The sequence below is a fragment of the Heptranchias perlo genome, chromosome 6 (genome assembly GCF_035084215.1).
Source record: "Heptranchias perlo isolate sHepPer1 chromosome 6, sHepPer1.hap1, whole genome shotgun sequence".
In the NCBI taxonomy this organism is placed as follows: domain Eukaryota; kingdom Metazoa; phylum Chordata; class Chondrichthyes; order Hexanchiformes; family Hexanchidae; genus Heptranchias; species Heptranchias perlo.
Genome location: NC_090330.1, coordinates 37,964,615 through 37,979,523, shown reverse-complemented (window position 1 = coordinate 37,979,523; position 14,909 = coordinate 37,964,615). Strand labels below are relative to the sequence as shown.

Below are 14,909 nucleotides of genomic sequence, written 5' to 3'. Positions count from 1 at the left end.
AGGCCCATTCTACTCAATCTCTCCTCATAGGACAACACTCTCATCCCAGGAATCAATCTAGTGAACATACGTTGCACCCCCTCTAAGGCAAGTATATCTTTCCTTAGGTGAGGAGACCAAAACTGTACACAGTACTCCAGGTGTGGTCTCATAAAAGCACTGTATAATTGCAGCAGGACTTCCTTACTCTTATACTCCGACGCCGTTGCAATAAAGGCTAACATATCATTTGCTTTCCTAACTGCTTGCTGTACCTGCATGTTAACTTTCTGTGATTCGTGCACAAGGACACCCAAATCACTCTTAATACCAACATATACTAGTCTCTCATCTTTTCAAAAATATTCTGCTTTTCTATTCTTCCTACCAAACTGGATAATTTCACATTTCCTCACATTATACTCCATCTGCCACCTTATTGCCCTATCGCTTAACCTGTCTATATCCTTTTGCAGCCTCTTTGCATCCTCCTCACAGCTTACTTTCCAACTGAGCTTTGTATCGTCAGCAAACTTGGATACATTACACTCGATCCCTTCATCTAAGTCACTGATATAGACTGTAAGTAGCTGAGACCCAAACACTGATCCTTGCGGCACCCCATTTTCTAAGTGCCCTGTTACCACATCCCTAATAATAGATTTTAGCATTTTCCCTACTACTGATGTCAGGCTAACTGGCCTGTAATTCCCTGTTTTCTCTCTCCCTCCTTTCTTGAATAGCGGTGTTACATTTGCTACCTTCCAATCCATGGGAACCGTTCTAGAATCTAGGGAATTCTGTAAGATCAAAACCAATGCATTAATTATCTCTGCAGCCACCTCTTTTAAAACCCCAGGACGTAGGCCATCAGGTCAAGCGGATTTGTTGGTTTTTAGTCCTATTAAGTTCTCAAGTACTTTTTCTTTACTAATATTAATTCCTTCACTCTCATTAGACCCTTGGTTCTCCATTATTTCTGGTATGTATTTTTCTTCTACTGTGAAGACAGATAAAAAATATTTGTTTAATGTCTCCGCCATTTCTTTATTCCCCATTATAATTTCTCCTGTCTCTGCCTCTAAGGGACCCACGTTTACTTTTGCTAATTTCTTCCTTTTTAAATAATTGTACAAGCTCTTACAATATGTTTTAAAATTTCTTGCTAGTTTACTCTCATATTCAATTTTGTCCCACTTTATCAATTTTTTGGTCATCCTTTGCTGATTTCTAAATCCCTCCCAATCCTCAGACTTACTACTCTTTTTAGCAAGATTATAAGCCTCTTCTTTTAATCTAATACTATCCTTAACTTCTCTAGTTAGCCACGGGTTGGACCACTTTTCCCGTGAAGTTTTTATTCCTCAAGGGAATGTATATTCATTGAGAATTATGAATTATTTCTTTAAATGTTTGCCTATACTTATCTACCAACATATCTTTTAATCTAATTTCCTAATCTACCTTAGCCAACTTGCCCCTCTTACCTACATAATTGACTTCATTTAAATTTAAGACACTGGTTTTGAACTTAATTACATCACTCTCAAACTCAATATGAAATTCTACCATATTATGATCACTCTTCCCCAGTGGATCCTTTACTATAAGATTACTAATTAACCCTGTCTCATTACACAATACTAGATCTAAAATAGCCTGTTCCCTAATTGGCTCCTCGACATATTGTTCTAGAAAACTGTCTCGAATGCATTCCATGAACTCACCTCCAAACTACTTTTGCCAATTTGGTTTGCCCAGTCTATATGAAGATTAAAGTCCCTTGTGATTATTGCATTACCCTTGTTACATGTTCCTTTAATTTCCTGATTTATATTCTGTCCAACAGTATTACTACTGTTAGGGAACCTATAAGATACTCCCACCAGTGTTTTCTGCCCTTTGTTATTTCTTACCTCCACCCATACTGATTCTACATCCTGATTTTCTGAGCTAAGATCCTTTCTCACTACTGTCTTTATATCATCCTTTATTATCACAATCCCTTTTCCATTTTGCCTGTCTTTTCGAAAAGTCAAGTACCCTGGAATATTTAGTTCCCAACCTTGGTCACCCTGCAACCACGTCTCAGTAATGACTACTAGATCAAACCCATTTATCTCTATTTGTGCCATTAATTCATCTATTTTGTTACAAATGCTCGTGTATTCAGGTAAAGCACCTTTAATTTTAACTTTTTACTATTTTTCCCTGATGTGACCTTAGTCACTAATACCCTATTACCTTTGTCCCTTCCTGACACACTCTGCTTGTTTTTACCCAAATCACTACTCTGCTCTACAGCCTTGATTTTTCTCTTTAGACTCATAAATTTATCCTTACCTGATCCCTCCCTCCCCCCCACCTTATTAGTTTAAAGCCCTATCTACCGCCCTAATTATTCAATTTGCCAGGACACAGGTCCCAGCCCTATTTAAGTGGAGTCCGTCCCAACAGAACAGCTCCCTCTTTTTCCAGTACTGGTACCAATGCCACATGAATTGAAACCCCTGCCTCCCACACCACTCTTTCAGCCACGAGATGTTCTTAACCCTTGCACCGGGCAGGCAACACAGCTTTCAGGACTCCTGATTGCGGCTGCAGAGAACAGTGTCTAACTCCCTGACTATACTATCACCTACCACTACCACATTCCTTTTAGTGCCTCCCACTTGAATGGCCTCCTGTGCCACGGTGCCGTGGTCAATTTGCCCATCCTCCCTGCAGTCTTTGTTCTCATCCACACAGGTAGCAAGTACCTCGTACCTGTTGGACAAGGGCAAAGGTTGAGGCTCCTCCACCACTGCATCTGGGGTCCCCTTACCTGCCTGACTCGCAGTCACATCCTCCTGTCCCTGACCACTAACCAAATCTAAACCACTACCTCACCTAAGAGGTGGGACTGCCTCCTGGGTCGAAGTGTTTAGGTAACTCTCCCCCTCCCTGAAGCATTGCAATGTCTGCTCCTCTGAACTGAAGTTTCTCGAGTTGAAGACACTCACAGCCGATGATCCCAGGCTGCTCTCCACAAACTCCCAAATGCATATCACCTGCACTGCCATCTCTATCAAACCTTGTTTTATTTATTAATTAATTCACTTGATTTATTTTTAGATTTTTTAAACTAATTAATTTATTTAGTTTAAATGATTCATTTGACAAAGTATTAGCAAGTTATAGGTTCCTAGTTCCTGGTTTAAACCATTCCCCTAGCTTAGAGAACAAAAAAAATATTACTCACCAACCAATCACCAACCTCCTGTCCTGTGACGTCTCCGGGTCCGGGAGTTGTTTACCCTAGCCGAATAGTCGCTACTGGAAAATCTCATGCTTTTTAAACCCGGTTTCATTATTCGAGTTCTTTATCTTAGATCCTTACCTCAATACTTATCCTCGATACTTATCTTAGCTCTCTTGGGTTCTGCCGCTCCTTCCTCTCTGTGCTGATTCTGACGTCACATTTTCAAATTTCTGCCTGTGTTTGAGTTGGCCTCAGCTCCCATTCTTTCTAGTCTCAGGCCTTTGCTATCGTCGCACTTTTTATCCTCGCTCCACTCTTCCACAACTCCCATTCCTTCTAGTCTTGGGCCTCCGCTGTCACCGTATTCTACATCCCCGTTCAACTCCCGCTCCTTCTAGTCTTGGGCCTCCGCTGTCACCGTATTCTACATCCCCGTTCAACTCCCGCTCCTTCTAGTCTTGGGCCTCCGCTGTCGCCGTATTCTACATCCCCGTTCAACTCCCGCTCCTTCTAGTCTCGGGCCTCCGCTGTCACCGTATTCTACATCCCCGTTCAACTCCCGCTCCTTCTAGTCTTGGGCCTCCGCTGCCGCCATGCTTTATATCCCCGCCCCGCTCTAGCTCAGTTCCTGCTCCTTCTAGTAGTTCTAATCACAATCAGTAACAGCACTGTAAATACATTCATGAAGATTTTATCTGATACATATTTTTAACAAAATCATGAGTATATACTTTTTGAACATGTTTTTGATTTTGTTAGAAATATTGATCAGAGAAAATCTGTGTGAATGTATTTATAATGCTGCTACATATTACAGCCAGAGGAATGCTTCCCCAAATGCTACATCAATCTTTCATCTACCAAATCCCACAACCTTGCAATTCCCTATCACAGTAAAGGAGGAGGTAGTAGAGAAATTGGATAAGATAAAAATAGGAGGTACTAAAAAGGTTGGCAGAGTTCAAAATAGAAAAGTCACCCAGTCCAGATGGGATGCATCCTAGGTTGCTGAGGGAAGTAAGGGTGGAAATTGCAGAGGTTCTGGCCACAATCTTCCAATCCTCTTTAGATAAGGGAGTGGTGCCAGAGGAATGGAGGATTGCAAATAATACACCCCGTTCAAAAAAGGGGAGAGGGAAAAACCCGGCAACTACAGGCCAGTCAGCCTAACATCGGTGGTGGGGAAACTTTTAGAGACATTAATCCGGGACAAAATTAATTGGCACTTGGAAAAATATGGGTTAATAAATGAAAGCCAACATGGATTTGTTAAAGGCAAATCGTGTTTGACTAACTTGATTGAGTTCTTTGATGAAGTAACAGGGAGGGTTGATGAGAGTAGTGCGGTTGATGTGTGTATGGACTTTCAAAAGGCATTTAATAAAGTGCCACACAATAGACTTGTTAGCAAAATTGAAGCCCATGGGATTAAAGGGGCAGTTGCTGCATGGATGCGAAATTGGCTAAGGGACAGAAAGCAGAGAGTAGTGGTGAACGGTTCTTTTTCAGACTGGAGGGAATTGTGCAGTGGTATCCCCCAGGGGTTGGTGTTGGGACCACTGCTCTTTTTGATATATATTAATGACCTGGACTTGGGTATACAGAGCATAATTTCAAAGTTCGCAGATGACACGAAACTCAGAAATGTAGTAAACAGTGTAGAGGATAGTAACAGACTTCAGGAGGAAACAGACCACATGGCAGATGAAATTTAATGCAGAGAAGTGTGAAGTGATTCATTTTGGTAGGAAGAATGAAGAGAGGCAATATAAACTAAACGGTACAATTTTAAAGGGGGTGCAGGAACAGAGAGACCCAAGAGTGTACGTACACAAGTCTTTGAGGGTGGCAGGACAAGTTGAGAAGGCTGTTAAAAAGGCACATGGGATCCTTGGCTTTATAAATAGAGGCTAGAGTACAAAAGCAAGGACGTTATGCTAAACCTTTATCAAACACTGGTTAGGCCCCAGTTGGAGTACTGTGTCTAGTTCTGGATACCACACTTTAAGAAGGATGCAACACCTTAGTGAGGGTGCAGAGGAGAATTACTAGAACGGTACCAGGGGTGAAAGACTTCAGTGATGTGGAGAGACTGGAGAAGCTGTGGTTGTTCTCCTTAGAACAGAAAAGGTTAAGGGGAGATTTGATAGGGATGTTCAAGATCATGATGGGTTTTGATAGAGTAAATAAGGAGAAACTGTTTCCAGTGACAAGAGGGTCGGTAACCAGAGGACACAGATTTAAGATAATTTTCAAAAGAACCAGAGGCAATATGTGGAAAATAAATTTTATGCAGCAAGTTATTATGATCTGGAATGCACTGCTTGAAAGGATGGTGGAAGCAGATTCAATGATAACTTTCAAAGGGAAATTGGGTAAATACTTGAAGGGGAAAAATTTGCAGGGCTAGGGGGATAAAGCGGGGGAGTGGGACTAATTGAATGGTTCTTTCAAAGAGCCGCACTGGCACGATGGGCCAAATGGCCACCTTCTGTGCTGTATCAACCTATGATTCTATGATTCTAAATTGATTGAGCTTGTCACGATCCTTTTGTATTGATATTCATCATTTGATATTGCTCCCAGTTAGGTATCATCTGCAAATCTACACACTTTGGACACAATTCCTTTCTCTAAATCATTTATAAAAATCATAAACAATAGCATCCCCAACTGAATCTTGTGGCACTCCATTGGAAACTGACTCCTAAACAGATACCTGCCTACATACTACTACTCATTGTTATCTACCAACCAACCATTTGACAATCCATTTCAATACATTCCCATCTATTCCATCAGCTTAGACCTTATGTAGTAGCCTATTATATGGAACAGTGTCCAATGTGTTCCTGAAAATGTCCTGGTAGTTATTATCCAGTGTGTCTTCCCCATCTACTAGGTCCGTCATCTCCTCAAAGATATCCAATAAATTAGTCAAGCTTGACCTCCCACTCCTAAAACCATGTGACTGTCTCAGATTAGCTAATGCCCCTTAAGATGCTCCCTTATATTATCCTTCATAATTTGATAGGGAGAACCTTTAAAATTAGGCTAAGGAATGCCAAGACCTGATAAGGATTGCAAAGAGGGATTATGAGGAGAACATAGTTCGAAATATAAAGCAGAACAGTAAAGCATTCTTTAAATATGTTAGGAGTAAACAAAGGATGCAAAGAGGGGTTGGCTCACTAAAAGATGATGAATGGGTAAGTGGTGTCAGAAGACAGAGAAGATGCTGAAGTACTTAGCCGTTATTTTTCAAGTGTTCACAAAAAATGGGCAGAAAAATGACAGAATTGGGGGTATAGTTTAAACAGGTAAATGTAGACTGAAAAAAAATAAAATCACAGAAGAGAACACACTGGGGAGGTTGTTGAAGCTCAAGGTAGTTAAGGCTCCAGTCTCTGACAACTTTCATCTCAGGATTCTGAAGGAATTGGCTCAAACAATTGCGGCTTCTCACGCGAATATTTTTCAGAGTTCACTGGATTTAAGCCAAATACCAAAGGTTTGGAAAAATGCAAATGTGACTCCCGTCTTCAAAAACGGTGCAAGGGAGAAACCATCAAACTATAGACCTGTGAGCTTTACTTCCACTGTTGGGAAAGTGTTTTAAAAATATGTTCATTTCCTGAACTTTTTAAAAGCTTGTATGCTTTCTCTTTCTCCCTAATGCCTTTCACAACTTTGTTACCAAGCCAAACTGGTCTTACTCTTTTATTCTGATCCTGACCTATTGCAGGGATAAAGTCCTTTTGCGTCTTAAAAACTATCCCTTTGAAACTATTCCACTTCCCTTCAACATGTATCCCTTCCAGTATCTCTTCCCATTTTATCATTCCCATGCATTCTTTCATAGCTTTAAAATGAGCTGGTTTAAAATTTAGGTTTTTAATTGGCTTCCTTTCATTTTCTACCCTCATGTTAACCCTGAATGTCTGAACATTATGGTCACTAGGTCTTATATGCTCACTTACTTCTACTTTACTTACTGTTCCCTCCTCATTTTCGTTAGAACTAAATCGAATTTTGCATTATTCCTTGTGGGTTCCTTTATATACCATTTTAAACAAGTCCCTCACAATTTCAAAAAATTCCCGCTCCCATGCACTTTGAGCACGCCAGTCAATATCAGGAAGATTGAAATCCCCGGAATTACTACTGAAGACTTGCACTCATCTGTCTTATCCACTCCCACAAAACTGCATCAGTCTCCCTTTGATTATGCCTTCTTAACCACCTTATCTATCTGTCCAGCTACTTTCAGGGATCTGTGGACATGCACTCAAAGGTCCCTCACTTCCTCTACACCTCTCAGTATCTTCCCATTTATTGTGTACTCTCTTGCCTTGTTTGCCCTCCCCAAATGCATTATCTCACATTTCTCTGGATTGAATTCCATTTGCCACTTTTCTGCCCACCAGAGCAGTCCATTGAAATCTTCCTGCAGTCTACAGCTTTCTTCCTCACTATCAACCACAAGGCCAATTTTTGTATCATCTGCAAACTTCTTAATCATGCCCCCTACATCTAAGTCCAAATCATTAATATATGCCACAAAAAGCAAGGGACCTAGTACTGAGCCCTGCGGAAGCCCACTGGAAACAGTCTTCCAGTCACAAAAACACCCGTCGACCATTACCCTTTGGGCTTCCTGCCACTGAGCCAATTTTGGATCCAACTTGCCACTTTCCCTTGGATCCCATGGGCTTGTACTTTTTTGACCCATCTGCCATGTGTGACCTTGTCAAAAGCCTTGCTAAAATCCATGTAGACTACTTCAAATGCAACACCCTCATCTACCCTCCTGGTTACCTCCTCAAAAAATTCAATCAAGTTAGTCAGACACGACCTTTCGTTAACAAATCCATGTTGACTGTCCTTGATTACTCTGTGCCTTTCTAAGTGACAGTTTATCCTGTCCCTCAGAATTGATTCCAATAATTTGCCCAACACTGATGTTAGTCTGACTGGCTTGTAATTACTCGGACTATCCCTCGTTCCCTTTTTAAACAACGGTACAACATTAGCAGTCCTCCAATCCTCCGGCACCACACCTGTATCCAGTGAGGATTGGAAAATGATGCTCAAATGAACCTCCCTTGCTTCTTTTAACAGCCTGGGATACATTTCATCTGGCCCTGGTGATTTATCTACTTTCAAAGATGCTAATCCCCTTTGTTTATCCCATCCAATATTTCACACTCCTCCTCCTTAACTATGATGTCTGCATCGTCTCTCTCTTTTGTGAAGACAGATGCAAAATATTCATTAAGAACCATACCAACATCTTTTGCCTCCACACATAGATTATCTTTTTGGTCTCTAATAGGCCCTGCTCTTTCCTTAGTTATCCTCTTGCTCTTAATGTATTTATAAAACATCTTTGGGTTGTCCTTGATTTTACATGCCCTCTCTTTGTTTTCCTAATTTCCTTTTTAATTTCACCCCCGCACTTTTTATACTCCTCTAGGCTTTCTACAGTATTGAGTTCTCAGTGTCTGACATAAGCTTTCTATTTTTGCCTTATCTCACCCTGTATGCTCCTTGACATCCAGGGGGCTCTAGAATTGGCAGTCCCACCCTTTTTCTTTCTATTCACCCTTTCTGCAAGCACATTGATACTTCATTGGCAGCACTGAGAAGGTTATTAGTAGGCCGAGCTATCCCAGCATCCATAGAATAAGAGAAAGGGCTCTGTTAAAATAGAACTAATATTAATGAGAAATACTAAGCTAGAATATCACTCATTGTAACAAAATACGTGAGACATTTTAGTCTTAAAACAGGCAAGAGTACGTACAATCCTGTCTTGCTAAAATTATAGAGCCAATGTTGATACAGCCCTGTTATTTATATCAACCACTAAATGAATCTGTTAGAAGCTGATTAGTTAAAGGGAAAAACAGTTCATCTCAAAGAGGCTGGGAATTATTTATGTCTCTTGTTCCATTACTCACCTTAATGGGTTTTCCATTGGGTGTCAGCACCTCTTCAGACAGTTCCATCATTTTCAATGCCATCAGGGCTATGAGTTTAGCGTGACTGCTGCTCTTTCTGTGTAACCCGCCAGCAACACAGTATGCATCACCTATTGTTTCCACCTGCAGAAATTCAAATAGCAAAAGGCAATGAGGCAGGCTGCCACCAAAAAGATAAGCTTTGTAAAAAAAATACTTAACCTGAATATGGAGTCGGGAGGTGCAGGATTGCTCCTCCCGGCTCCACGTTAAAGCTACAGGCCACTGCTGAGATCCGCTTTCCCCCCTCCTGATCACTGCCTCCACCCCCCCCCACCTCCTGATCACTGCCTCGACTCCCCCCTCCTGATCACTGCCTCCACCCCCCTCCCGATCACTGCCTCCACCCCCCCTCCCAATCACTGCCTCCACCCCCCCTCTCTCCCGATCACTGCCTCGACCCCCCTCCCGATCACTGCCTCGACCCCCCTCCCAATCAATGTCTCCACCCCCCTCCCGATCACTGCCTCCACCCCCCTCCCGATCACTGCCTCCACCCCCCTCCCGATCACTGCCTCCACCCCCCTCCCGATCACAGCCTCCACCCCCCTCCCAATCACTGCCTCCAACCCCCTCCCAATCACTGCCTCGACCCCACCCCCAATCACAGCCACGACCCCCCTCCCTCCCGATCACTGCCTCGACCCCATCCCCGATCACAGCCTCGACCTCCCTCCCTCCCGATCACTGCCTCGACCTTCTGCCTGTCTTCCCCCTCCCTCTCTCAGATGCTCCCTCCCTATCCCAATCATCCCCCTCCCTCCCGATTACCCCCCACCTTTTAAGACCTGCATGATGGCCACTGCCATGACACAAAATTCAAGCCCAAAATTCAACAGCTCGCTGGGCTGATGTAAATCGGTGGGCCTTGGGCCTAACCAGTGCAGGGATCGATCCCTGAACCCAGATCACTAATCCTGTGACCACTGCAAACCTCTCATGGGTTGCCTGCAAATCTCATTCTTGATTTTTTTCCACCCCATTTGGTGGTGTATAATGTACTCCCAATATAGTAAGACCCCTTACTATTTCTTATCTTTGTCAGACTCTGTCTAAGCTCTACCATCAGTAAAAACTTTCCTTTCTATAGCTATAATCATGTCCCTAATTAATTTTGGCCACTCCACCCTTTTTTCCTTCTCTATCTCTCCTGAAAATTTTCATAACCAAGAATATTTAATTCCCAGTCTCCAGCAGAAACCAAGTTTATGTCAACGCTACAGAATCATGGCCGTCCCTTCCAAATAGTGAACCTAGTTCTCTGACTTTATTCCTAATGCTCTGCATATTTGCATACCTGCAATTTTAACCCTTTTATACCCCTCAGTATCCTTTTCCCTTCAATTTTTTCTCATTCTTTCCTACACTGTCTTTCTCCTTAACCTCTTCTATCTGCCCTATGCTACATCTCTCGATAGCCCGTCCCCTCTCTTTGAGCTTACTATTTTAGACTGCTTTGCCCCTTCATTATACTTATTGTCAGCTCTTCCCCACATCCTCTAAGATTTGTCTGTTTTTCTGCATTACCAGTTTAAATCCTCCCTCACTGTTCTACTTGCCCTCTCTGCGAGGACGTTGGTACCAGTTAGTTTGGGGCAGCAAGTAAATCGAAATACTGCCCTAAACCGAACTGGTTTAGGATAGCAGAGACAGCACTGTATGGTAAATGAGACAGCATTGCTGCCTCCAAAGCTGCCAGTGACAGACACTGCCATTTCTGACTGCAGTCAAGCTGAGTGCTCAGTGGCTAGTACAGTGCTTTTCCAGCACCTGTAGAAAGTCTGGCAGCCAGAAATTAAATTGCAAATTATAAGAAATAAGAAATGAATAACTGCAGCTATAACACTGCACCTAAACAAGACTTTATCTGTTGCTTCAGTGCTATGTAAATGAAGGGGTTCACTAGAAGCAGAGCCCTAGAGGCATTATAGAACCACTGTTTGAAAAATCCGAAATATAAAAACAGGAGGAGGGGGAGGAGAAGGTCAATTATACTTTGTGATATATGCCATTTAATCTCACAATAAAGGGGTGTGCTTAATTGAGATTACACACTCCCATACCTTGAACTACCTTAATAATCCCAAATTCAAGGAAGAATGTCATTACAGTCAGGTAACCAACTCTGAGCTGCACCCCAAGAATTACCCCATCAATTATGTCGTCACATGATTTGAAGGATTTGACTGCTATGTGGCTTTAACTGGAATTTAATTACCAAAAAAAATGACACTATGAAATGAAATACAATTTCATATATGGAATATAGCTGGTAACCTGACCAGTAATATTTACTGAATTTAAAACAAAGGGATTTTGAGAGAATTTGAAGGATTCACCCTGAAGCTTCAAATAACCCTTTGTTAACATCTTCCAAGACCGGCACAAAATGAAAAGGAACAACAATTTCAAGGTTACTCTGAATAAGTCGCATCAGGTGAGATCATCAAAATGCATTCTGAATGTTTAGAAATCAGGGCAGATTTTCCTCTAATTACATTTGGGTGTAAAGGATCACTCAGGCACAACGTATTGAGGAAAATCAGGCAGGGAGGATCGCATGCGTATAACGGAGCCTAGCCAATTTTAAATTATGAGACAGAAAATGGGGCTGGCTCTGTTACAAGTGTGCGACATACTTGCCCAATTTCCCTCTATGCGCTGTACCCAAGTGATCGTTTAAACCCAGACACAATTAAGAGGAAAATTTGCCTCATCATATGTTGAGTATTTTAGTAAAATTAATTTTTTTTGTCCACAGAACAGATTCCAATAAACATGAGAGTAAACTTTACAAATGTGCACTCTCAGCGTGGAGTTTTATGTGTCAGAAGCACATATCAGCATTTTGGTGTGGAGGTCAATGGACCCCTCAAATTTTCTGTCCTTTAATTTTAACGAATAGAAAATAATGTGGGACTGGCTGACCTCTCGAACCAAATTCCCAATATGTGCTCACAACATGCAAAGCTCTGCACTGGAGTGCAAATTCATAAAATCTACCCTTAGAGATAAAAAGAGAAAACAAACTGCAAATGCTATTTGAAATAAAACAGAGAATTCTGGAAATACACAGCAGGTCCAACATAATCTAGAAAGAGAAAAGATAGCTTTCTGTTTTGGTTAGAGACTTTTGTTCTGACAAAGGTCTGTACCTGAAATATTAACCTATCTTTTCTCTTTTCAGAAGCTGATGGACCTACTGTATATTTCAAGCATTTTCATTTCAGACTTTTGACAACCTGACTACAAACCCAGTCAACTACTAATTTAATTCCCCGGACCCTTTTTTCTATAAATGGCCATATATTGTGTCACCCTAACTTCAGCTAGTAGTCATTATCTTAATATCAATGCTCCATGCAATTACCTTATATACATCCAGGATTCCGCATTGGTAGTCGAACCTGGTATACAGTTCATTCAGCATGCTGATCACTTGCATTGGAGTGCACTGCGCACAAATAGCTGTGAAGCCAACAATGTCAGAGAAAAGCATGGTAACATTATCAAATTTTCTCGCCTGCACTGATTTTCCCTGCCACAGCTGTTGGGCAACATCACCCGGGAAGATCGAATAAAGTAGGTCCACTGTCTTCTTCTTCTCTTCCTCCAAGTCTTGGTGTGCTTTTTCAAGGGTTGCTTTCAATTTGTCCATGCGTTTCTTGAGGCCATCCTGGGCCTTCGCCTGCTCACCTACTAAAATAACATCACGAGTAGCATCATGGATGGGTATGTCCGAAAGATGTAAACCTCGTCCCATTAACTCCTCCAGTTTGTCCACGCATGGAGAGCCCAGGAAAAGAACAGAGTTTGATTCCGGTACATGAATCATTTGTCCCTTAATCTCCATCACCTGAGAACAAAGGCAAAGGCTTTATTAACACTTCGCACAATAATCCACACATCTTCAAGAATCACAAACCAATTAAAGACACAATAAAACGAGCAATAAAGATACTATGCCATTTAATTGCTTTTGTCAGGGATACTCATCTAGGATTGGGTTAAGGGTCTTGATGCAGGACAAGGCAGGCATCTTTGCGTGATATCTGATCTCTGCTGTACCTTGGAGCATTTAATGCTTCCACCAGGTGCAAAATTAAATGCTTATATGGCGGCATTGTCTTTCCTTACTTAGGGATGATCTCAATTACGCAAAAATAAACCTGAATAGGAGACCTTTAAAATACCCAACACTTACACAAAAGCTATAAGTTAAAATGATGGCGGAGTCCAGCACGTGAGTGCAAAAGACAAGACTGAAGCGTCTGCAACCATCTTCAGCCAGAAGTGCCGAGTAGATGATCCATCTCGGCCTCCTCCCGATATCCCCACCATCACAGAAGCCAGTCTTCAGCCAATTCGATTTACTCCACGTGATATCAAGAAACGGCTGAGTGCATTGGATACAGCAAAGGCTATGGGCCCCGACAACATCCCAGCTGTAGTGCTGAAGACTTGTGCTCCAGAACTAGCTGCGCCTCTAGCCAAGCTGTTCCAACACAGCTACAACACAGGCATCTACCTAACAATGTGGAAAATTGCCCAGGTATGTCCTGTCCACAAAAAGCAGGACAAATCCAATCCGGCCAATTACCGCCCCATCAGTCTACTCTCAATCATCAGCAAAGTGATGGAAGGTGTCGTCGACAGTGCTATCAAGCGGCACTTACTCACCAATAACCTGCTCACCATTGCTCAGTTTGGGTTCCGCCAGGACCACTCTGCTCCAGACCTCATTACAGCCTTGGTCCAAACATGGACAAATGAGCTGAATTCCAGATGAGAGGTGAGAGTGACTGCCCTTGACATCAAGGCAGCATTTGACCGAGTGTGGCACCAAGGAGCCCTCGTAAAATTGAAGTCAATGGAAATCAGGGGGAAAACTCTCCAGTGGCTGGAGTCATATCTAGCACAAAGGAAGATGGTAGTGGTTGTTGGAGGCCAATCATCTCAGCCCCAGGGCATTGCTGCAGGAGCTCCTCAGGGAAGTGTCCTAGGCCCAACCATCTTCAGCTGCTTCATCAATGACCTTCCCTCCATCATAAGGTCAGAAATGAGGATGTTCGCTCATGATTGCAGTGTTCAGTTCCATTTGCAACCCCTCAGATAATGAAACAGTCCGAGCCCGCTTGCAGAAAGACCTGGACAACATCCAGGCTTGGGCTCATAAATGGCAAGTAACATTCACGCCAGACAAGTGCCAGGCAATGACCATCTCCAACAAGAGAGGGTCTAATCACCTCCCCTTGACATTCAACGGCATTACCATCGCCGAATCCCACACCATCAACATCCTGGGGGTCACCATTGACCAGAAACTTAACTGGACCAGCCATATAAATACAGTGGCTACCAGAGCAGGTCAGAGGCTGGGTATTCTGCAGCGAGTGACTCACCTCCTGACTCCCCAAAGCCTTTCCACCATCTACAAGGCACAAGTCAGGAGTGTGATGGAATACTCTCCATTTGCCTGGATGAGTGCAGCTCCAACAACACTCAAAAAGCTCGACACCATACAGGACAAAGCAGCCCGCTTGATTGGTACCCCATCCACCACCCTAAACATTCACTCCCTTCACCACCAGCGCACTGTGGCTGCAGTGTGTACCATCTACAGGATGCACTGCAGCAACTCTCCAAGGTTTCTTCGACAGCACCTC

General features: G+C 42.6%; 1 protein-coding gene across 1 annotated transcript in view; it reads right to left on the bottom strand.

Moving 5' to 3' along the window:
* Nucleotides 1-14,909, bottom strand: part of gucy1a2 (guanylate cyclase 1, soluble, alpha 2) — a 139,908-nt gene that overhangs the window by 35,994 nt on the left and 89,005 nt on the right. The window contains exons 5-6 of the mRNA XM_067985423.1: nucleotides 12,614-13,099; nucleotides 9,184-9,327 (exon numbers count right to left, since the gene is read on the bottom strand). Of these exons, the coding sequence (XP_067841524.1) occupies nucleotides 9,184-9,327; nucleotides 12,614-13,099 (630 nt within the window). The remainder of the gene's footprint in view (nucleotides 1-9,183; nucleotides 9,328-12,613; nucleotides 13,100-14,909) is intronic.